We start from the raw sequence: 25,523 nt of genomic DNA on the forward strand, positions 1-25,523 counted from the left end.
TTCTCATTAAACAGTTAGTACACATATTGTTTTATGACAATGGTTAACAACCCCACGACACGTCAACACTGTCCTTTCTCAACCGTGGGTTCCCTATTACCAGCTTTCCTGTCCCCTCTGCCTTCTAGTCTTTGTCCCTGGAGTATTATGCCCCATTAGTCTCATTTTGTTTTATAAGGCTGTCTAATCTTCAGCTGAACGGTGAACCTTGGGTGTGACTTCATTACTGAGCTAAAAGGGTGTCCAGGGGCCATACTCTTGGGGTTTCTCCAGTCTCTGTCAGGCCAGTAAGTCTGGTCTTTTTTTTGTGAGTTAGAATTTGGTTCTACGTTTTTCTCCAGCTCTGTCCGGGACCCTCTGTTGTGATCCCTGTCAGAGCAGTCAGTGGTGGTAGCTGGGCACTATCTATTTGTACTGGACTTAGTCTGGTGGAGGCCATGGTAGTTGTAGTCCATTAGTCCTTTGGACTAATCTTAAAATTAAAATTTTGAGGTAAAGATAAGGACTCAGTTTTCCTTTCTGAAAGGTTTAAGGGAGAGATACCATCAATAAAAGAGGACCATGTCTAGAACACTTGAGCTATTTAGTTCTCTTGGGACAAGTGGAGATCAAGAGGGTGGGGAGAGGATATGAAGGTGGGCTGATGGGAGGCTTAGGCAAGTATGCAAGACACATAACACCAGTCCCTGCTGCCTCGGAGGACAAAAGCCAGGAATGCCAGTTGCAGACAGAAGAGTTATGATGGAGCAAGCAACTTTTCACCCTATCAAATTGTACAAAACTCAGTCTATCGTTTGATTTGGTGTCTTGTTTGTGGGTGAACTAGGAGCAGGCCCAGGCCTTAGCAAAGCTGTGTAGTTGGCAACGAAGTTTTTCAGAGTGCTCCCAGCCACTGTTTTAGCACTCATTTCTTTCTTTCTGTGTCCTTGTATCCCACCAATCTTTGCCTTCTCCTTGCTTTTAGCTGACTGTCAAGTAATTCTTGAAAAAGTGTTTACTGTTGAAGGTGTTAGCTAAAAGGTTATAAATTTAAAAGAGGATATTTGAAGATGAAATCTGAAAGAAAGAATAAAGCTAAAATAGGAGGATAACTAAAGATGGATATTTTAAATGGTAGCCATACCTCTCTTCAACTCACACACTATAGCAATTTCTTGCTTCTGATAATTTGACTTCACTAGACAACCAGTATTTGGATCTTGATACATTGCTGTGAACTCCTTATTGCTCCCTCCTAATTAAGAACTTCTTTTTAATAAAATGGGCCTAGATAGTAGTCACAGGGTAGACTGGGATATTGATCATGGGGTAACAGCAGAGATGGGAAAGTGGGTTTAAGAAGATTTGACAATGTTTTTGATATTTCTCCATATTTATTTCAGGTGAATGAAAATGTTTCAGTAACAGCTGATACAAATTTCCTTAGACCATTATGGAAATAAACTCAAGTCTCTTCTGAGTACTCCTCTGCCTTTGTCTCCTGAGCTCAGCACAGGGCCTGGGACCCAGCAGGCACTCAAATCCTTGTTGAACTAAGCTGAACCATTCTTTACATCCCTAAAGGACTGCTCATCTGGCTGCTTGTCATCTTTGTTTCAGGAGCCCACTGACAGCCTTGAGGATAGCCTCCTTTCTTCCAGACCAGACTTTATTGTAGGCCCTGAAGGTGAGGAGGAGGACAATCCGGCAACCAAGCATGGGGAGAACCCAGGCAACTGCGTTGAGACCTCTGAACATGCTGGTAGGTGAACCTGGCTGAACTGGGGAGTGGGTGGTGTGTTTATCCCAGTTTTGCTGGGCCAAATGTTCAAGCTATGGTTTCTTAGATTAGTTTTGACTTGGGCAAGTCCAGACTCAGTTTCCTTAGTATACACATGTGCAAATGAACCATTTCCCACCAGATTATGAAGTGAAAAGTCCCATGTGTAGTTCCAGTGGAACGAAGTTGATGGAACATCTTTCTGACAGTAGGGAGCTTATTATCTGTAAAAATACATTGTGTTAGTGCAGAAAGCATCATTTCCCCTACTTAAAATGTGTCATGTTCTCTGTTGAGAGGTAGTTGTGAACCGTGTCTGAGTGGCCGACGCAGAGGGTGCTGACAATCTTGACAGTCACTCAGGGCGGTTTGGCCAAAGCAGAGTGCCTTAGGGTAGAGGCGGGGGAACTTGTGCTGCTGCCCTTCTGTGCTCCCGGGGCTTCCCTGAGAACCTGAGCAGGCTCCTGGTGCATGAGTAGCTGCGCAGGTTGTGCTGTAAGGCTGGTTGGCCCATTTCATAGCTGGGAGGAGTATTGCCTGTTTCTAATTTGTTAAAGGTTCTGTGTGGGAGACTTGGGGGCAGCAAGATGGTGGGCTGGCCCAGGAATTATACTGAGGGCAATAAAGAGCAAGCTAAAACCTGAGTGAAAAAGAAAGAGTCCCTTCCACTGAAACTGAGCTCTTCTATAGAAGAAAATGCGATTAAAGAGTTTCTAGATTCCTCTTGGGATAGTTGCCAAGGTGCAAAAGTGGATAATAAATCCTAAATTCAGTTATGGCTATTAAAGAGAATTCAGGTACCTATTATAGATATGCTTCCTTCAAAAGAAGAGAAAAGCAAGAGTCTTCTCATGTTTCTGGGCATTAAGGTGGGAAAACCGTGAGAAAGTCCTTTGCCACTGGTACCGCCACCATGTTCCATCAGTGTGGCAAACAAAGGAAGCAGCCACAGTACTGGTGTGCCATTCGTCAGAGAGTCAGCAAACATCCTTAGCTGGCAGATCTCCTGGCCAGCACACCTGTCAAGGTCAGATACACTCAGCAAGCTTCCTTAAGCATGAATTCTCCATAAAGCAAAATTAAATTCCAAGCAAGGGCTCACCTTCTGGTTTATCATTACTCAGAATGGCAGTTCTCATCAAAACAGAAGTCTCATTTTAATAAACTGTAATGTGAAAAAAAAAAATGACAAGATTTTAATTAATGAATTTTCTAATAGCTTTTCCTTACATTTAGACACAAACCCAAGTTAACGTGGACATTAAACGTAATTTCTGCAAAAATGAAAGAAAGTATTTTGGAAATTCGAGATATGACTCTCCTACCCCTAGGAAAGCCTGATTTCTAGATCTGAACTGTGGCACTCTGGGAATTTGTGCTGGATTGGAGCATATTCAGGAAGCTTTCCGTTTTCCTGCACCCACTATCCTGAACTGTTGGAGTGGCTTACGCTTGAAGCCCATTTCACAGAACTGGAGTTGGGAAACATGGGCTTTGCATTTTCCACAATGAACAGCAAATATTATTAAGCATCTGTTTTGTGGGGTTCCTTGCAGCTGCTGGGGTGACTTATCCAGACTATGGTAACTATATCATTACTACAAAGCTCTTGGTCAGAACTAACTGCTTCTACCCTCCCAAATGGGTCATATTAGTGACCTGCTGAGTGTGAATATCTTGGCTCATACTATTAAAAAGCATTGAAACTTAGAATTTGAAGGAATATTTGAGATTATCTGCTTCACTGATTTTCTAGATGTACTTCTTAGAGTTGTAAGGTTCTGTGCTGTTTCCTTTGAAACTTCCTTAATTGAGGTGGCAATTGGTTGAAAGACGTGGGCAAATGATAGAGACCCAGGCTCTCTGCTTCAACCAGAGAGCTCTGCCTTGTTCTATTTCATATATTGGAGTTCTAAGTAAGATTTTCTTCAAACAAAGTATTCCATAGAAAAGAAGCTTGAAATCTGCTGGGCTAGTTCAGCCTTCTCATTTTGCACATGAGGAAAATAAATCTCAGAGGGTTAAATGACTTGCCCATGGTCATGTAGCTACTATTCATTCTTTGTATGTGCTTTATACTTAACATGCTTCCAAAAATGCATCAGAATCATCTGAGAAGTTTAAAAAAACAAACGAAAATCAGTTTCTCTCCCCGTCCTCCCCTCCCCCACCACCCCCCACACTTTTAATGCAGTAGATCTGAGATGGAGGCCTGGGAATTGGAAATCCAAATATTGCACAGTTAGTGGCAGGGTTGGGACTATAACCCAGAATTAGTCAGGATTAATTAACTTGCTTTACACACTGCAGCTGCTGACCCATAGAGAGGCTCGGGCCCACGATTGGGTTTTTAGGCATTGATGCCTAAGGAAGCAGGGACTTCACTCACATACAATAACCTGTACTCTTTATATGCACATGTATTTCTTACACTTAAGATAGCACACAGATCAACTAAGTCCATGTTTGTTTGTATTTAACATTTTATTGGAACAATGGTTAGAATTAAACAGTTTATTTTTTAAATAAATTACTCTTTTCCTTGCTTAATTGTTATAAATGCCACTTATTTAAACATTTTCTCTATTCATCTCCCTAAAACTACCCTGTCACAGCTTCTGGCCTGTGTTTCTTCTCTTAATCTCTGCTGTCACAAGTTATAAATTGTCTCCTCAGGGAAGCCCCCATTAGCCTTGCCTCCAAGACCAGCTTCCCCGCTGCTCCATCTCCTGCTCTGCCTTCAGGCAGTGACCTTGAATTCCCCTGTTACAGAAGAAAGGGGTGCTCTACTGACATGTACAGTGATTTCCCCAGCCTTCTGGAGTCTTCGTAGTTTCTGCATTTTGTGACCTGGCCCCCTGTTTCTTAAAGCAGTCAGATATGTCCTCCATCAAAAATGTTTTTAAAGCTTTCACATTAAACAAAACAGAGTTGAGTGCTAATGACAAGCACTTAAAATACTTAGAGTGGAAGAGCCCCGATAAACTGCTTAGTATATAGGCACAGAAGGGTTGACTCCCATGATCTCTGAGCCTAGGAATTGGCAAAACTTACCATGGTGATTTTAACACATTTCCCACTAGTTTCTATGTCTAGGTAACTTGTAAATTCTTTTCTCTAGCATGCCTTATGTATAATATACTGCTATCCCCCACTTAAGGGGCCAAGGTTTTAGAGACCCTTACAAGAAGAGAAAACCAGGAGTACCTGTTCTGATCTGAGTATGCTCAATTTCTTCAAAACTCTCTTCTTTTGTGGCAGTCCATGAGATAATATATCCTTAGATGCTAATATATCACGTGCACCTCTCTTTAATACTTACTTATCTTCTTTTCAGTTAGAAAGGCACAACAGACCTAGCAGCCCACAGGAGCACAGATCTGGGCTGGGGTAGCCGAGGGAGCCAGAGACAGTTGACTAGAGATAGGCTACATGGTGAAAAACAGGCTGAGAATCCTAAATTAGAAGGTTTCTTGGACTCTCACTGTAGAAAGGATATACACTAACTTGAAGAGCAGAAGAAAAAACATCATACAAAAACTTTTAATGCGTTCTGTATTTTTACTCCCCTTGGTTTTATGATCTGGATCAATTCATGGTGGGGAAAAGAAAAAGTTATGCTAACCTTTGTGTAATCACTTCTTCACAGCAATAAAGAATGATACTGAAAGAAAATTTTGCTACCAACAACTTCCAGTAACTTTGAGACTAATATATACCATTTTCCAGGTACATTTTCTGAAATATTTGATATTTGGTTTGGTAGCATTGCTGTTTTGAATAACTCAGTAACTATGTGGTTCTTTGCATAGGAAATGGCTAAGTTTGAAGAGCCAGACATTCTTTTCAATATGCTCAATTGTCTGAAGATTCTCTGTCTACATGGAGAGTGTTTATACATTGCTAGAAAAGATCATCCTCAATTTTTAGCCTACATTCAGGATCATATGTTGATTGCAAGGTATGTCTAACAATTTACTCAGTTTGTTTTTAACTTAGGCTGTAGTTATGAAAATTGAAGTTAGAATATTACTTTAGCTCATTTGGTTTATATTTCTTAGCCAGGACAGCCTAACTGCCTGTGAGAGCTACATTTATTTTTTTTATTTATTCTAATTTTTAAGTATGTCAATAAAAGGAATAGTAATTTTCATTTGCTAGATACTGTTGAAAAATCCTCACAACTGGACCAATAAGCAACATCATGATAAAAGGAGAAAAGATAGAAGTTATTGAGGATTTCATTTTGCTTGGATCCACAATCAATGCCCACAGAAGCAATAGTTAGGAAATCAGATGACATATTGCATTGGGCAAATGTGCTGCAAAATACCTCTTTAAAGTGTTAAAAAGCAAAGATGTCACTTTGAGGACTAAGGTGCGCCTGACCCAAGCCGTGGTGTTTTCAATCGCCTCCTGTGCATGTGAAAGCTGGACAATGAATAAGGAAGACCGAAGAAGAATTGAAGCCTTTGAATTATGGTGTTGGGGAAGAATATTGAATATACCATGGACTGCCAGAAGAACAAACAAATGCGTCTTGGAAGAAGTACAGCCAGAATGGTCATTAGAAGCAAGGTTGGCAAGACTTCCTCTCATATACTTTGGACATGTTATCAGGAGGGACCAGTCCCTGGAGAAGGACATCATGCTTGGTAAAGTACAGGGTCAGCGAAAAAAAGGAAGACCCTCAGTGAGATGGATTGACACAGTGGCTACAACAGTGGACTCAAATACAGCAACGATTGCGAGAGCATGGCGCAGGATGGGGCAGTGTTTCATTCTATGGTGCATAGGGTCGCTGTGAGTCAGAACCGACTCAACGGCACCTGACAACAACAACAGATGCTGGAGAAATAGAATAGTAAAATAAGGATTATTTTATACCTTTCAGCTGTCAAATGGCTTAAGACTATAGCATACCCTGGAAAAATGTCAACAGATGCCAAGTTAATAGTTACCTAGTGTAGTTGAGTAAGGACTTACTCAATTTCTTACTTGAAGTGGAGCTACTAATAGATATGTAAACTCTCTTCATATATTGTTTGATAAGATATGTTTTATAGAGCACTGAGGCATTTTGAGAATAATGATAAAATATTGTCCTGATTTATACAGTATTTTTCTTCCTGGAGTACCATTAAATAATTGTTCCTGGAAGTATTGTTGGGTGCTGGCAAGGTGATTCCTACTCATAGTGATCTCACGTGCCAGAGTAGAACTGTCTTATAGGGTTTTCTAGGCTGTAATCTTTATGGGAACAGATCACCAGGTCTTTCTTCCACAGAGCTGCTGGGTGGGTTGGAACCACCAGCCTTTCGGTTAGCAGCTGGGCACTTAAACGTTGTGCCATCTGGGCTCCTTAGTTGTTAGGTGCTGTTGAGTCGATTTCAACTCATAGTGACCCCATGTGACAGTATAGATCTGTCTCATGGAGTTTCTAGGCTGTAATCTTTATAGGAGCAGCTCGCCAGGTCTTTCACCTGTGCCACCAAGGCTCCTTTCCTGGAAGTAAGTCAGAAGAATATTATCCTCACTTTATATGTAAGAGAATGAGGCAAAAAGAAAGGAAAAGTTTGGTTCAGATTAACTTGGTGACAAAACCAGGTTGAGGTTCTATCTGTTTTCTTCACTCATTTTTTTTTTTTATTCATTCAGTAAGTGCTCACTATATATGTTATTATTCTAGGCACTTCAGGAGTTTGCAATCTCTTTTGGGAGGGGATGAATGTTATATTTACAGAAGGTGATCATCGGTAATATTGAATTTTACCTGAGCCCCATAGTCTCAGAAAACAGAAATGATTAAGAAATCTCTCCACCCTTTTGTGTTCTGGGGAAATGGTTTACCAAAGAAGCACCCTTCCCTATATGACTTAGATTAAGACTCACAGATGCCTCCCTTGTTTACCTGTGACAAGGCTAGACATAGACTCTCCAAATCCCTGTTTTTGCCTCACAAATGATTAGCTTAACTGTTTTATTCCCATGGAACAACTGGAATAAAATGCTTGTTAACCAAACTTTGATTAAGAGTTCTTCTTTCCCCAGGCAACTAAACTTTGGCACACCCTCACTCTGAGTCAGCATATAAGCTCCCCTTAAAAGCTCCTCCTGACAATAGGCTGGCCTCAGGGTAAAACATTCTCTGATTTACCAGTAGGCACACGCTTTCATCCTACTTCCCCACAACCAGTTCTTTCTAGCCTTGTTTACTCCTTCCTATAAAAGAAAAAAAGGAGCCCAGGTGGCACAGTGGTTAAGCACTTAGCTACTAACTGAAAGGTTGCAGTTCAAATCCACCAACCGCTCCAGAGGAGAAAGATGTGGCAATCTGCTTCTGTAAAGGCTGCAGCCTTGGAAACCCTATGGGGCAGTTCTGCTCTATCCTATAGGGTCTCTATGAGTCAGAATTGATTCGACGGCAGTGGGTTTGGTTTTTTGGTTTATAAAGAAAAACCCATTTTGCCCAACTCTTTAGACACTTACAGATCTTTTCTTCAGAATAGATTCTCCCTACTGCAATAATTTCCACTCCTCCTATTGCAGTAGCCCTCTCCCCCTTTGATAATCCTTTTGAATAAAGTCTCTCCTTACTAAGTCTGGATTTGTTTTTTATTTGATGGCATATAATTTATTATTCAAACTGGTAGACTTTTGAGAATGAAGTGGGGGTGGTTTTCATAATTACCCCAAGACAACAAATATAAACTGGACTGTCTTGGATAAACTAAGATACGCGGTCACCCTATGTATATAAATGTCACTGTCAATCCAAGGAATATGTGATAAATATTGCACAATCATTCTGGAAGAATGATTAGGGAAGGGCTCAAGCGACTATACCATTGGAGTGGGACATTACAATAAGGTAGAACTTTGATAGGCAGAGAGTCACAATGGATAGAACATTTTGGAGGACAGGAATGTCAAGAGCAAATGGCAGATTTAGACAGAAGGGGGAAGAAATGGCAGGGCATAGTTAGGTGATACCAAGGTTTTATTTTTTTCCAACGTTTTCTTTTTTTATGAATGACGTGGTTTTAGGGCAGTAATGGAAAATAAGGATGGAGGAGTAGGTTGGGAACCAAGTGTGAAGGACCCTGAAGATAGGGACTTTGTTTAATGGTGTTTGGGGATCCAAGCACCATTGTTTGGATGTTTGATGTTCAGAGATGGGAAGAAATTTGCATGTGGTCACACAGCTGATTAATGGCAGAGTTGGAGTTAGATTCATATTTGTCTGATGTCCACTCCTCGGATTAAGCATAAGGTTTTGAAAATTGCTCCTTCTGCTCCAGTAAGTCTTCTCTCAGGAACAAGCAGCTCTGGTGACTTGAACCTCAATATGCTATCTGTGAGCTAGAGAAGGTGTGTGTCCCTCCTTCGGTCTCTTAGCAATGCACTGTGAGGTTTTTAAAGTTACAACTAGTTTTGATTCTGATATTCACTCTGGAGCCAAATCCAAATCAAACCAAACCAAACCAGCCAACCAACCAACACAAAATGGTGTACTTTAAATAATTGAATTAAAAAATTGAAGCCAATAATATGTTAGTACTAAAAATATACATTCAGAATTATTCTGCCAATGATTGCTAGGAAGGCAACTTAAATTGGTTAAGGTGAATTTTTGACTAGTAGTGGTCTGGTTTTAGGGATGGCTCATAGTCACAAGATGTCATCAGGGATGCCTCTCCCTCTCTTTCTCCCCCTTCCTCTTTTCCCCTTTCCTCCCCATAACTCAGCTCTACTTCCGTCTGTGTTGGCTTCTTCTCAGGCAGGCTGTTGCTGTGAGGTGGGAAAGAGGGTCATTGGCAGCTCTTGAACACCACAGTCTTTCATTCCTGAGATTTCAGAAGGAGAAAGAAACTTTTTCTATCAGTGTCCCTGAAAAGAGGACTCTGCTATCCCCATGGTTACCATATGGTTACCATATTCTAGCCATCCTTGGACTATTCACTCTAATCAAGGGAGTAGAGTTCTTTGATCAGCCTGAGTTTTGTGTTAACCTTCATGATGTTGAAGGTGGGGGATCTTGATTGACAGCCTTGCCCATTGGAGGAGAGGCTGTTCTTAATTAAAAAAAAAAAAAAAAGAGTGTTTTGTGACCAGGATAAAGGAAATGGGCTGCTGGGAAGGCAAAACCAAGAAAAATCCTCTGATGTCCACTATTGGGAAGTAAAAACAATCACTTATCACCCCATCATCCTAACATATCTAATGTTGATTATATACATTATTCAACAGTCACTGGTCATTTATATAGCCAAATTTATTTGGCTGAATTTAAAATATTCCACATTTAATTTATATTGTTTAAGGTATATGCTAAGTGTTTTTTTTTTTTTTTACATTGCGACATAAAAGTAATTTCTTAAAAAAATGCATTAATAAGACAGCACATAGGAAAAGTTTTTCAGAGCATTGTAGTCTTATGGATAAGTGTAATTTCACCAAATGCATTCTTATCAGCCACTGCTAACTGCACTTAACCATAAATTAAGGTAATAGGAGTTTTTTGTTTTTTTTGGTGGGGGGAAGGTCGTGATGACTGTAACCAACCACTTTTGCTACTTCTTGATTTCCAGCCTGTGGAGGGTCGTCAAATCTGAGTTCTCCCAGCTGTCTTCGCTGGCAGTTCCTCTTCTCCTCCATGCTTTGTCACTTCCTCATGGTGCTGACATCTTCTGGACAATCATAAATGGCAACTTCAACAGCAAAGACTGGAAGATGAGGTTTGAAGCAGGTACCCTTGTATTCACTTACAAATTCTCCCTGCGGTCCAAGGCAAACAAGATCTAGCCGTGACATCTATTTTTGGCTCTCTTTTTCTTCCCTTCCTTTTAAAGTCATTGTGTTGCTTGCCATGTTCTTTGGTGATTCTACTTAGCTCAGCTTCCTCTACAATAGTATTTTGCAGAGTGGTCCTTGGATAGGGTGACCATGTCAAGGTTTGCCTAGTGCGGTCCAGTTTATATAGCTGAGCCCTGGTGGTGCAATGGTTAAGCACTTGACTGCTAACTGAAAGGCCAGTGGTTAGAACCTGCCAGCCACTCCATGGGGGAAAGATGTGGCAGTCTGCTTCCATAAAGATTTACAGCTTTGGAAACTCTATGGGGCAGTTCTACTCTGTCCTATAGGGTCGCTGAGTCAGAATCCACGCCAGCAACAGATTTACAGGTTAGTCCAGTTTATGCCCGTTATCCAGGTGTCTTAGAGTTCTAGAGAAACAGAACCAGTGATATATATGTATATGCCACTGATATATATATTTCAGTGGCATATATATATGAATATATAGATAGATAGACCGATTTACTTCAAATAATTGGCTTAAGTGATTGTGGGGTGCTGACAAGTCCAAGATCCATAGGTTAGGTGACAGGCTGACCTGCAGACATGTGTCCCAAAATCCACAGGTCACATGATCAGAAGAGAGAAGAGTAAGAGTATTCTGGCAAAATGTCTATTTATAGTCTGGAGGCAGGATACACCCTAGGGAAACTCCGTTTTTTCTCTTAAGGTCTTCAAGTGATTGATTGAGGCCCACCCGCATTATGGAAGATAATCTGCTTGTGGCCACCTACTTAGTCATATGTAATTACCTTATAACAGCAGCTAGACTAGTGATTGACCAAACAACTGAGCACCATAGCCTAGCCAAGTTGACACATAATATTAAACATCACACCAGGTGTAGCTATTAACTCTTATTTACTTTTGAATGGGTGTAGGCTTGGATGGTAAATTGTGTGGTCAGCCTGTTAAGGTACCTGCATCTGAGTAGCTGGGAATATGTTAAAAATGCAGATTACTGGGCCCCACTCCAGAATACTAAATTAGAATCTCTAGGGATGAGGCCAAGAATCTACATTTTTTTACTAGCTTGCCAGGTGGTTCACTCAAGTTTGAGAGTCTATGCTGTATGCCCTTGCCTTTGGGGCGTCTGGGACTAAGTGTGGCACAGTGATGGGTATAATTTCTTGGTACATAGAATGGCAAGTCCTCAGAGGAACTTAGTAAGGAAGGAATCTGGATGTGTTCTCTTAGCCTCACATCTGCTGGTTTCACCATCATTCCCATTCTCGGGGGGCAGCTAGCAGCCATGACATGCCATAGTGAGGCTTATCAGAACACTTCCATATATTTTAGGGTCTCAAAGTTTTGGCAAAAAGAACAGAAGTCAAGTGAATTAACTGTTATACTTTAGAGTTCAATTCCCTAATATCTGACCACCTCAAAGAGTTCTTGCTACATAAAATGATACTCGTGAAGAGTGTGCTTCTTAGTTCAAGTAGATACGTGAGACTAAATGGGTAGCTTCTGTCCAGAGGTGAGATGAGAAGGTAGAGAGGGTTAGGAGCTGGTTGAATGGACATGGGAAATCAAGGGTGGAAAGGAGGAGTGTGCTGTCACAGTATGGGGAGAGCAATTAGGGTCACATAACAATGTGTGTATGAATTTTTATATAAGACACTAACTTGAAATGTAAACTTTCACTTAAACTACAATAATAAACAAACAAACAAACAGAAGAGCCCTTGCTTTTTAATACCCACATGCATTTCAGGGGCTAGTTTACTTATATGATAACGCATGATATTGTAAGGAATTAGAGTGAAATTTTCTACCAAAAATCTACATGGTTTTAGCAACATTTTATTGGCATTTAAATACTCAAGCATGCCTCCTATTTTGAGGATTGGTCAGGACTGGGCAAGGTTTCATTCTGTTGTACATCGGGCTGCTATGAGTCAGAGCTGACTTGACGGCATCTAACAACAGCAGCATTCTAGTTCTTTCATTCCAGTTTAAGGATTAAATCATTGCCTGAATTACAGCTCTATTTATGTCATTTTTCTGCTTAAAAACCTTGAGTGGGTTCTCAATGCCTAGAGAATAAAGTTCAGACTCCTTAAACTGACATTCGAAGCTCTCCATGAACTAATGCCAAGTGTTTGCAGCCTTGTTTACCATTCGTCTTTCTACACTTGCCATTGCTGTTTTCCCACTGATTCCTGCTTATCCTCATGCAAGCCTTTGGCCTTTCAATTTTCTCTGAGTTTCTTCCCTTCAAGGCTTGTTCAGATGCCCCCTGCATCTGATCCCCCTTCACATGCTGCCATTGATTTCCACCTTCTCCATCCCCTTGGTGGAAAGTTGTTTCTTTATCCCCTGATCTCCCACAGCATTTTATTTCTACCCCTTGAGAGGCATTTATGCCTTTCTGTGTTACATTTCAGTTATAGTTGTACCTGTCTTATCTTTCTTAGTCAATTGACTTTTTGAAGTTAAGACTTATGGATGACTCATCTTTTAATTTTTTCCATCTACTCACACGTGCCTAGGGTAGTGTCTTAAGTGCTTAATATATGTTTTAAAAATAAGTGAGTTGGTGAATTTACTAAATAAATACTATATGTACTAGGCACTATGCGGGGGGGCGGGGCAGTAAAAAGATGTACAAGAGCAGATTCCCGTTCTCATGAGGTTCCTAACTTAATTAAATATAAAATTAAAGCAAATATAAATATGTAAGAAGCCAAGAATCTAGAAAAGGTATAAATGTAATTCAAGACCACAGAACAAGATAAATCATATAGCTGTATGAGCACACAAGTGCCATATGTAAATAAGTATTATTTTTATAGGAGTTCATGGGATGGAAAGGTCACTCTAGGAGGTCAGAGTGGACTTTAGAGACTATTTAGAATTTCAGCAGTAGATTCAAGGATGTTGGAATGTCAGTAGGCAGAGAAGAGTAGGGAGAATGCTCTAGGCTTCTGGAACAGCTTAAGCAAAGTACTGGAATATCTTTATTCACATGGCAGTTCAAATGGTAGTTTATTCATATGACGGCACATGATGTTGTAGGGAATTATCTCTGTGTTATCTGCTCTATTCTACTGCTTAACAAGCGAGGATGGTGAGACTCTGTCTCACGTACTTTGGACATGTTATCAGGAGGGACCAGTCCTTGGAGAAGGACATCATACTTGGTAAAGTAGAGGGCCATCAAAAAAAGAGAAAGACCCTCAACGAGATGGATTGACACAGTGGCTGCAACAGTGGGCTCAAATATATACAATGATTGTGAGGATGGTGCAGGACTGGGCAATGTTTCATTCTGTTGTACATAGGGTGGCTATGAGTCAGAACAGCAACAACAATATAACTTTTTATAAAGTTATGCTTTGAGAGTGGCTGGAATAATTTAACCTAGATTTGCAGAATAATTACAAATCTATCAATTAAGGGTGCATCTATTTCCTATGTATTTCAGAAGAAATACCTCTATAGCCCCAGGAAGCGTCTGTTTGGTTCTGTCATTTCACACTGTGACACACTGGGAGTGGGGTAGGGGACCCAGAACCAAGAGCCAGGCCTGCCGGGCACCTCCCACTTCCTTCAGGGGTCTGCAGAGCTTCCACGGCATGGCCATAAGAAAGGAGCACAGAGGTGTTTTGAATAGTTTGAAATTTAGCTTAAAGTCAAAGGAAAAGACCTTTTTTAAAAAAGGACAACCCAGAGTTAAATCAAGGCTGCCTGGCAGAAAAGCAACTGTACTGAGTAGAAATGACCTGAGCAGGAACATTCGAGAAGATGGCCTGTAATTTCCCTTTGGTATTTAAAATCACCATGTGGGGGGTCCAAAGTTAACGGTTCCTCTATGGATTCAGTTCTCAGACTGTCTAAATAATTGTGACACTTTTTCTTGGGTCCTCTGTCCTTTAAATTGCAGTGGAGAAAGTGGCTGTAATTTGTAGATTTCTGGACATTCACTCGGTGACCAAAAACCACCTGCTGAAGTACTCGCTGGCGCATGCCTTCTGCTGCTTCTTGACGGCTGTGGAGGACGTCAACCCGGCAGTGGCAACCAGAGCCGGTCTCTTGCTGGACACCATAAAGAGGCCGGCATTGCAGGTGACATCCCTCAGATGTGTGCTGTCCGCTCTGCAGATGATCTGTGTTAGCACTGTTAAATCATTAAGTTACTTGTCACATAAGCACATACAGTGATGAAAACGGGAATTTTTATGTGGGAAAAACACGCCCAGAAGCACATGTTATTAACAGATCCCGTTTTTATTTGTTGATACTTTCTTTGCAGTCTAGCCATATGCCGTATCACTTTTGTATAGATGTAATTATTGTATAACTTTTTTTGTGGGCAGATTTTTAAACTAGGTTGGCCTTTTTTATACCACTTAGCTGACTCCTGGGCTTCCTGCCTCTGTCAGTAGAGGCTAGCTGCTAAGAGAGTTCAGATGAATTATACTATTAATCAGAGCAAAGCGTGAGAAGGTAAATATGCTTTGAAAATGAAACACCAAAAATTTAAGCTAAAGAGACATGAGATAGGAGGCCTGGAGAGAGTTGTGTATTTGTTTTGTTTGGCCTTTTTATTTTGTAGTTGAAGAAACCAAGTCTCAGAGAGATGCTGTGACTTATCAAAAGACAGAATAAATAAGTGGGAGAACCAAGAATAGAGCCTAGGTCTCCAAAGTCTTGATCAGCTGTTCTTCACATTGAAACCTGATTTATTATTATATTGTTAATATTATTAGATAATAATCATGGTAAAAGCTAACATTTGTTAAATAGGTACTGTGTTCCCAGGGGAACACCTGGTGGCACAGTGGTTAAGTGATACAACTGGTAACCAAAAGGTCAGCAGTTCAAATGCACCAACCGCTCCTTAGAAACCCTATGGGGCAGTTCTACCCTGTCCTATAGGGTCACTATGGGCCAGAATCAACTTGACGGCAACAGGTTTTATGTTCTCAGGGCAGTGTTTAACAATATCCCAGCATGCATTATCATATTTAATCCTCACAATAACCTTTTGTATGTTCCCATTTTACAGATACAGAAGCTGGGGCTTAGAGAGTTTAAGTAATTTTTTTCAGGATCACACAGCTAGTAAATGGCAGAGTAAACTCAGGCGTATATGATAATAATGTGTTCTTTTTTGCTTTATAATAATTTTTTATTGTAAAAATATATATAACAAAGCATTTTCTAATTTAGCAATTTTTACATGTACAATTCAGTGACATTGTTTACGTTCATCATGTGTGTAACTATCACCACTATCCTTTTCCAAATTATTCTGCCATCATTAACAGAAACTCAGCGCCCACTGAGCAATGACTCCCCTTTCCCCCCTCCTTCCTACCCCTGGTAGTGACTAATAAACTTTGGTCTTTCTGTATGTATTTGCCTGTTTCATGTAAGTGGGATCATATAATATTTGTCTTTTGTGACTGACTTAGTTCATCAGCATAATGTTTTCAAGGTTCATCCATGTTATTTCAAGGTTCAGGGTTTCAAGGTTTCATCCATGTTGTATCAGGACTTCATTCCTCTTTATTCCTGGCTGAGTAATAATCCATTGTACAGATATACCCCATTTTGTTTATCCATTCATCTGTTGATGGACACTTTGATTGTTTCCACATTTTGGCTGTGGTGAATAGTGCTGCAGTGAACATTGTTGTACCGATTTCTGTTTGTGTTCTTTCTTTCCATTCTTTTGGATATATATACCTAGAAGTGGAATTGCTGGGTCATATGGCAGTTCTATGTTTAGTTTCAGAGGAACTGCCAAACTGTTTTCCACAGCAGCTATACCATTGCATTCCCACCAGCAATGGATGATGGTTTCAATTTCTCCACATCCTTGCCAACACCTGTTATTTTCTGTTATTCTGATAATAGCCATTCTAGTGGGTGTGAGGTGGTATCTCATTGTGGTTTTGATTTGCATCTCATTAATGCCTAATGGGGAGCCTTGGTTCGAACCAGTGGTTAAGAGCTTGGCTGCTAACCAAAAGGTAGGTGGTTTGAACCCACCAGCTGCTCCGAAGGAAAAAGATGTGGCAGTCTTCTTCTGTAAAGATTACAGCCTAGGAAACCCTAGGGGGCAGTTCTACTCTGTCCTCTAGGGTCGCTATGAGTTGGAATCGACTCAACAGCAACGGGTTGGTTTTTTGTTTTTTTTTTTAAATGACTAATGGTGTTGAACGTCCTTTCATGTGCTTGTTGGCCAATTGTATGTCCTCTTTGGTGAAATGTCTATTCAAGTCCTTTTCCCATTTTTTGATTAGGTTGTTTATCTTTTTATTGCTCAGTTGTAGAAGTTCTTTATATATTATGGATATTAAACCCTAATCAGATACAAGATTCCCCCAATTTTTTCCCAATCATAGGTTGTCTTTTCAAAGTCCGTGTTTTTAACTGTCTATCTGTGTGAGTATGAATGTTCGTGTGTATACACTGCCAATCCAGTGTAAAGGTTCTTTCTGTATTTTAAGACCAAAAAGAAGGGCAAACTGTGCAGCATTTGCAAAATTATTGTAGGGTTATGCTGCCTGTGGACCAGTCCTCCCTTGTAAAATTCTCAGTTGTTTTCTGGGTAGTCTTTCACTGTTGACCTTAATAAAACTAGGCAATTTTATGTCCTACCCTTGCCTCAAGCCTGGAACATAGGAGGCACACATTAGAAGAGAGTTGAATGAGTTTGTTGGATGAGTTATACTTTTATGTTTCATTCTGTTAATAAAAGGGGAATGGTAGACACCTATACTAGGGAAGTGGATGCTCAATCCATTCCAACTTTGATTTTAAGATTCTATCTTCCACTTACATTCCAAGAAGAAAAGATTACTTTCTTTTAGAATCACAGAATTTAGGATTGAAAGGGAATTTGAAGACCATCTTCTTATATATCCTAAAATGTAGCTTTCAAAGTATGTTTCTCTTAACGGAAGCTACCAACATGAAGAAAGAAATATTGGCTTACAGAGATTTCGATTAAGTAGTTGTCATTTAATGCATTAGAAAATTAAAAAAAAAGCTATGTTTAGCTCGCATTTCTGAATCAAAAGTAAAGAGATACTCTATAATTAGGCTTTTTTTTTTCCTACCAAACTTCTTAGTCTTTTTTTTTTTTTCAGTTGTATCATTCCACATTATAAGCAGGGATTGAAGAGGCTGCTTTGTTTTATTGTCTTTGTCTAATGTATTTACTTTGAAGTAACTTAGAAGTTTACTTCTGACTATGTTTTTGCTGCTTTTTCCCAGGGTCTGTGTCTTTGTCTCGACTTCCAGTTTGATACTGTGGTTAAAGACCGACCCACAATATTGAGTAAGCTTTTACTCTTGCATTTTCTTAAACAAGATATTCCTGCTTTGAGCTGGGAGTTTTTTGTCAATAGATTTGAGACACTTTCTTTGGAAGCTCAGCTACATTTGGATTGTAACAAAGAATTTCCTTTTCCCACAAGTAAGTAAAACAAAGAACTTGCTTTCAACAGTCATAGTTCCTATCTTACGCTCTCTAGAAAAGCAGAAGAAGCCTGCATGCAGTTTAATTTCCCATTATGGGGGATGACTTGACTTCATGTACTAGTTCATCAAATGTTTATTGAGTATCTGCTGTAGTAACCCACAGATTTAACTATATTTTGGCATAAAAATAAGAATTCTTACCATTTCCTTGAGGACCTATGATAACCCTTCTGTAACTGTATCTTAAATATTATTCAGTCATTATGTTTATAATGTTGTTTGTGAGCAATTTTGTCAGATATATTTGCATCTTGCAAACTCACTTGTGCATGCTTATTGGTCAGTTACCTGTGGCTCTAAATAAATGGGGAAGATTTTAGTTACTCAACTATGCCTCCCGTGATAACAAAATTAGATAGTTTAATCTTATAGTGTAAAGAGACAAATGATAGGCAGTAGTCATGATAGGTAATGGGCATGATTACTTATCTATGACTCATCATAGAAGGAGATGAATAACTCATTCATCCATGAAAGAATTTAATATTAAAAATATCCACAGGTAGATTGTTTCAAACTAGCTGTATTACTTAGCCAACTAAGGAAAATGATAACTTCTTTAATTCCTTTTGCAAAGCTATCACTGCTGTAAGGACCAACGTTGCTAATCTCAGTGATGCAGCATTGTGGAAGATCAAGAGGGCTCGCTTTGCGAGGAACCGCCAGAGGAGTGTGCGTTCCCTGAGGGACAGCGTGAAAGGGCCCGTGGAATCAAAGAGGGCACTCTCCCTTCCTGAAACCCTAACCTCCAAAATCCGTTGAGTATCTTCTCCCATCCTTCCACTAAATCCATTTACTGTCTTTCTGAGGCTGACTTGCCATGCTGAATGTTCACAGAGAGTAGCATATTTAGCGAACGGAGCTCTTTCAGCAGGCTTGGCTTTCAGGTTCCCTGGAGGATCACCCCAGCAAGAGTTAAAGGCCATGGGTGGCTTTCTCCAGTTTGGGCAGGAAGCAAAGTGACCAGCAATGGGCTGTTTTGAAATGTAGAAGGCAGCCAATCCATTGACACTTGGCATAAAAGTTAGAAACAGCATTTGCACCTAAGTCCTAGAATGTGAACGTTTGCATCATCAGCCTTGTAACCCAAGAGCTTCTTGAATACGGTTTTTATGGGACCCATGACAGCTAAGGAGGTAGAGTTGAAATTTAGAATACCTCCTTTTCAAGCATGACAGAAGCAGCCAACAAGCCCCCCAGGCAAACCAATAGTAATGGTTGCTTTTGAAAAAGAAAAATCAGGCCGAGGAGAAGTTGAATTCACATCCAACTTCACCGGGTAATTTTTAAATAAAAACAGTTTTTAAAAAGGACCATATATTGCTGTTTTCTAAAGTTCTTTTTCTTTATATTGTGCTTTTAAGGAGAACAAAATCTTTCTTAAATTAACAAATGACTAGAAAAACTCTAATCATTAACAATGGCTAATTATAATTAAAAATGTATAACTAAATCACCATATTAATGAATGAGTGTATTTTAAACATATTACTAACTTGTAAAATTTATTACATAATTAAGTAACTGCTGTGATATTACTAAAATAACCCCATAAAGCATATTTCTTATCCTGTCAGAAGCTGAAAGGTTTGCTTTTCCACTAGCATTTATTAGAAGACAGCCTTATGCAACATAACCATTTTTAATCATAAATATGATTTTATTTGATTGATTACATTTTTCTCTATTTGTGACAGTCTATGGAAATGTGATATTTTTAACATTGGAAGAGTCAGTGAAGGCCATTTAAGCCGTCAATAACCCAGTTTTTCAGGGAGTACAGATAATTAAAGATGGCTGTTTAACAATAACTTGTTGTAGTGCTAGGTTCCAGGTGAAATTGAATCAGACCCTAGAAAGCAATATCTAGATTAAATAAATTATAATTATTTATATGAATTTCTCAGCTATTTTAAACCTAATAGACCAGTTTGGGATATAACATTTATTTGTTATTTTCTTGTTAATTGATTCACATGACAATTTTGAAGACTGACAATTGAATAAAATTGAAAGATGTTCTTGAAGTTCAAATAAAACCCCCAAACTTTTGTTACATAAACATCATTTATGTGATGTTAATTACAAATAGGAAAAAATAAACTTGCCCTTGCTATTCAATGCAGTTAGCACTGAGTATATTTTCTAGGCTCAAGTTGTCTTTAATGCATATTTAAATAGAGTTGTTGTTGATTTTTAAGCTGTGAGGTTGACCAGGCATGAGCAGTCTGCTCCAGCTCTCGGTGGAACACCCGAACAGACACCAGGTGGGTACTTCTGACGTTGAAGGGCTGTATGCAAGTATTTATCGCAGATGGACAAGGTAAAGAATGCAGTGTCTCTAACTGGACCAGAGCGAGATACTTAGGATTTGTAAGCTCAAAAGGGTCTTACCCCAGATGTTCAAGTGTTTGAGCCCCTGACAAAACAATTCTTTCCATTTAAATATTGGCAGATTACTTTTGGTCCAGATAACTTTTGGTCCAGTCAGAAGCATCCTGTTACCTGATTGTGCACCTTTCCCCAGAGAGCCAATATGATGAGAATTACATATAGTACTTACATTTGTATGTGGATTTACGCATATAAATATGTATGTTCATATATGTCTGCTTTAGGAGAAACATATTTCATTTACATTATAAAAGGTTATGCATTTGAACCACCATCATCCACTCATCCCCTTAGCCATTCCTTATTCTTTGCAACTCTACGTGCTCTCTGTCTCTCAGAGGAAGGAGGAGATTGCCATTCGTTGAAGGGCTGTGGGACCACATTAGCATGGTACAGTGTAACAATCGTTCGATATTTGATGATATATTACATATTATCATGAAGTATCCTGAGGGTTAAAGGACCCTGGCAAGGAGATTACATGTTATCCACACGAATGGTATCATGGTTTGTCAGGAAGAGTGTGGAGATTCGGAATATTTTGCTTATCGGCAAAAAAAACAAAAACAAAGAACACACAAAACTGGTAACGCCTACCTATTTATCTTGCTATAGAACATTGGATTTTCCATCTACGAATAAGATTTAAGGTAAACTTTTCAGAATGATACTGACACTCAGAAGGAATATTTCAAGTAAGGAAACTTTTAAGACCATGTGTATTATATGTTATAAACAGGAAGCTGGAAAGAGAGAGAGTTAGGGATGGGAGAGGAGAACAGAGAGAGCCCCAGAGGTTATCAATGCAGCTAGCAGATATTAGCCAAAGTATATCTTCTCGTTTTGAATTGATGAGAAAAAAAGGAATAAAAACCACTTGGCAGAGTCCCTCTACGTTGTTCTACACATCACTCGGTGCTGTGGTTTACAAAAAAAAGGAATAAAAACAAGAACTTCTGATTCTGAGCTTCATTAAAAATGTGAACTCCATCCAATTCCCCTTCAGTTAGCCCTTTTTGAGATTGCTCTTAGGCAAATTTCATAAATTATCTTTATTTGCCTCATTTTGTCTTTTTGTCTTAAGGTTTAATTGAAAATCCTGCCCTTTTTTTTTTTTTTTTTAGTTATTACCATTTTAACATCTAACCAAAGGAGTCCTCTAACATGTCTTTGAGAAAATGTGTACATACATATGAATGAAGTTCAGGAAAGCCTTCAGATGCCAAATTATCCTACCGAAGGTGACCAGATGGAAAAGGGTCAGATAACACAGGTGTTTAGATTAAATAAGAGGCTAAAACTTCTAGAAAGATAATTTACACAGCACCACAATTAGCAAAACTTGCTCAGGTTGGGAAACAGCTGGCCCAGTTTATAAAGCAATTTCAAGCTAGTTTTCCATTTGTGCATTATTATTTACTGGATGTTGACTGTTTAAACTTGGAAGCAAAGACATGCCAAGATAATCATAAGATTGTGCAGGATGATTTAAAATAGCAATTAAATAGAAACTGAAAAAGCTTGCTACTTAACAAACATATTTTTGTTTGGTGCAAATAATGAGCTCTTCTGTGCAAGACCTCTCATTGAGTAGGCCTGAAATATAGCAGATGCCCTTTAATTATGCCACAAGACTTAATTTTAATCGCTGTTTAGGCTGAAATTTTTGGCATTGGATTTACAGCATTTTAGAAGGTTATACATTTGAACAAGGAGCCCCGGTGGCACAATGGTTAAGTGCTCGGCTGCTAAGGGAAAGGTCAGCGGTTCAAAACCACCAGTGGCTCGGTGGAAGAAAGATGCAGCAGTCTGCTTCCGTAAAGATTACAGCCTTGGAAATCCTATGGGGCAGTTCTACTCTGTCTTATAGGGTCTCTGTGAATGGGAATTGACTCAGCAGCAGTGACTCTGGTTTGATTTATATCAGCACAATACAGAAAGAACATTATCAACCCCATGTGAACACAGGGAGCTTAATCATATCTTCTTCCTCATTCCCTGGAATGAATAAACAACAGTAGGTATATAGTAACAATAGTAATAGTACTTGGTATGTGTAGAATACCTCTTTACCTATAAAGAGTATTTTTATGCAAATCATCTCATTTCAATTTTTACAACAGCTCTGAATATATGTAGAGTATTATTATTTTTTCACTTTACATACAGACAAGAAAACTTGAGGTACTGAGGGTTGAAGTAATTCTGTCTAGATGATTTACTCCAGGTCACATATAATTAACTAGTTAGGGACAGAACTGATACTTGAGTCCAGGAGACTTGACCTGCTTTCTTCCCACTCCAACTACTCTTGATGGTCCTAGGGTAGTTCTGCCCTGTAGGGCATGAGGGCACCAGTCTGCTTATAAAGCTGACCTGGGCATTTGGGCCTGCTACAGTGTGGCATAAGCCCATGAGAGTCCAGACCCAAGGACCTTGCCCGTTATGACCCCCAGACTGGTCCAGAGCCATCCAATCCCTTACGAGGCTTGGATATCCCAGTGCCACTCCAGCTTGCAGAGAAACCTTGAGAATCCTTGATCTAAATTTGTATCTGCAAGAGAAGGTGCCCAGTACTAGTTAGCATTGGTAACTGTCTCTCACATTGACATTTCCTGCCTCCCCATAGTGTTCCAGCCTAGAATTAAAAAAAAAAAAAAATAATCTTTGGGCTTTCTTTTTCTTTCTACAGATAGTTTGCAATTCACTTTTTTTTTTTTTAAATTAACCTGTAGGATACCTACTGATCATTAAGATCTAATAAATCAAAGGGTACAGTTGCTTTTATAGGCATGCTTTTGTTTGAAATTATGTTTTGGGAAAATGACAATTTTTATTCAACAAACATATGTTGGGCATCTGCTATTCTAGGAAATAGGAAGAATACAAAGATCTATCAGAAGTTATTATACTTTCAACTTGCTTATAGTCAAGTCAGAGAAGTGGAGTATGAACGTAAGTTAACTCATCTGAAACGAAAGTGATAATATTACAAGATGGCTCATGTCAAATGCAATCGGAAGAGAGCTTTCTACCAACTGGACGTGTCAGGGAAGGCCTTGTGGACAGATGGCTTTTCAGCTAGACCTTGACTAGTGGATAGGATGAGAAGGTCTGGCAACAGTATGTGGGGTACAAAGAGGCAAAGGCAGGGTTGGGGAGCATATGTGGGTGTGCAGTTAGTCGCAGGCCCGAGCTTATATCCCTTCTGTAGCTGCATGCACACACAGCAGAAGTGCTGTGACCAAAGTGTTAAGCTGCATTAATGAGTTAAGGAGATCAGTGAGGTAGTGTAGTTAGAACTACCAACATAATATAACCACATTTATAGTGTTTGTTGACTTCTCTGGATCAAAAAGAATAAGCTTCTGGAACGGGTCATTTCTTTCTCTTCCTAATTGTCACTTGTTGGTTTGGCAGAGGGGTCAGTGAGTTAATTTGCATGGAAGAATCTTCCCTATTTCCCCAGCCACTTCCCTAGTACTTTGGGACTTCATCAGTTTTTCTCCTATATAGAAGACAAGGTCTGAAATATTTCAATTCAATTCAATTAAACAGATCTTTATTAATAATGAGCATGTACTATATGTCAGAGTCTGCCTCATATGCTGTAAAGGATATAAAAATGGGTAAGACATAGCCCCTGCCTTCAAGGAGACTGTGTTCTTGTAGGGAATAAGGGAAATGAGTAGATACTTTGGCTTTGCATTTTGGTTATTTGCCACATGAGAGACAAGAGGTGCGAAAGGAATTCTTCCTCCTTTTCTCTCTCCTGTCCTCCCTCCTTTGTTGTCTGGAAACATTCACAGAATCTAGGGATCACATCCAATTGCTGAGAGGAGGGTGGGCATATGTAATAAGAATGGCTTCTGGAAACCAGACCCATAGGCTAGAATTAGGGGTGGGGGGGGAGTAGAAGACCACCGTGCAAGATGAAGAGAGCATTGTGAGTGAAGACATGAAGGTGGGAAAGTGTTGGCTACATCCTGAGATCCACAAGTAGTCCAGCTTGTAAGAATGTTGAGTACTTGGGGTGAAGAAATAGGAGGTAAGTCTGGAAATGCAGATCCTGATCCTGCCTGGTTTCAAATCATCCGAATAAATAAAATTGTGTTATACTTAAGAGGTTTAGTCAGTTGTGCAACCATGTGGACAAGTAGTGATGGACCCAGTTCACATTAAAGTTATGGTTGGATAGTTCTGCCTCCTTGATTATAAAAATACTTTTTTTTCCTTTATAGAAATAATAAAATCAAACCTCTTCACATATTAAATCTCTATGGTTAAGACAGAAATAGGAATTTCATAGACTAGAATTCAAAACTTCTAAGTGTTTTAATTGCCACACCTTAGAGAAAATATTATAGGTATTAAGTCACAAAATGGAAATTTTATACCTTTTATAGATAATTAAAACAGTAACTTTGTCTTCATAAATTATAGAGGAAATTTCAGCTTTTCTACAGCTCATTTTTCTTAAGGACTTGATTAAGGTAACCTTTCTTTATGAAGAGTGTATCATTTAGTTACAAGCTTATTCTGTACACAAAGCTCAGACTTACAAAGCCCGCAACTGGAGGGGTAAATTATCCGACTGAGAAGGGATTTTTTTCTCACTTTATATGAAAGTCTCCATTAACTTATACTTTTTTTGAGTTTATTTAACTATTTGTTAGTCACTCACTACTGGCTATTTAGGAAGGGCAAAGTAAGAGAGGCAAACTTAAATCTAAAACACTGAAGACCATTGAGGTGAATAAAAATGAGAAGAGGGTGTTTATAAAATGATACTTAATCAATAGGAAAATATGATTTGATGGGAAAAGTTAAGGCTACTGCACTTTTTAAAAGCACGTCAGCTTGTAATGAGAAGAGGAGTTTTGAAATGGTTCAGCTGAAATCAGGTGCTTTATTTTTCTAGACTTGAATGTGGATAAAATGAAATGGGGGCTGGGGTCCTAGTTGTGCCCCTCCCCAGTTCCACTTTTAACTTGGGGACTTTGAAGTCAAGCCT

General features: G+C 39.3%; 1 protein-coding gene across 2 annotated transcripts in view; it reads left to right on the top strand.

Moving 5' to 3' along the window:
- UNC79 (unc-79 homolog, NALCN channel complex subunit) overlaps positions 1 to 25,523 on the top strand; it is a 242,971-nt gene that overhangs the window by 126,942 nt on the left and 90,506 nt on the right. For both annotated transcript variants that reach the window (XM_023731755.1, XM_004376690.2), the window contains exons 19-25: positions 1,600 to 1,741; positions 5,409 to 5,488; positions 5,572 to 5,720; positions 10,351 to 10,508; positions 14,505 to 14,686; positions 17,849 to 18,050; positions 18,693 to 18,872. In XM_023731755.1, the coding sequence (XP_023587523.1) occupies positions 1,600 to 1,741; positions 5,409 to 5,488; positions 5,572 to 5,720; positions 10,351 to 10,508; positions 14,505 to 14,686; positions 17,849 to 18,050; positions 18,693 to 18,872 (1,093 nt within the window). The remainder of the gene's footprint in view (positions 1 to 1,599; positions 1,742 to 5,408; positions 5,489 to 5,571; positions 5,721 to 10,350; positions 10,509 to 14,504; positions 14,687 to 17,848; positions 18,051 to 18,692; positions 18,873 to 25,523) is intronic.

Source organism: Trichechus manatus, unplaced genomic scaffold (genome assembly GCF_000243295.1).
Source record: "Trichechus manatus latirostris isolate Lorelei unplaced genomic scaffold, TriManLat1.0 scaffold00045, whole genome shotgun sequence".
NCBI lineage: Eukaryota > Metazoa > Chordata > Mammalia > Sirenia > Trichechidae > Trichechus > Trichechus manatus.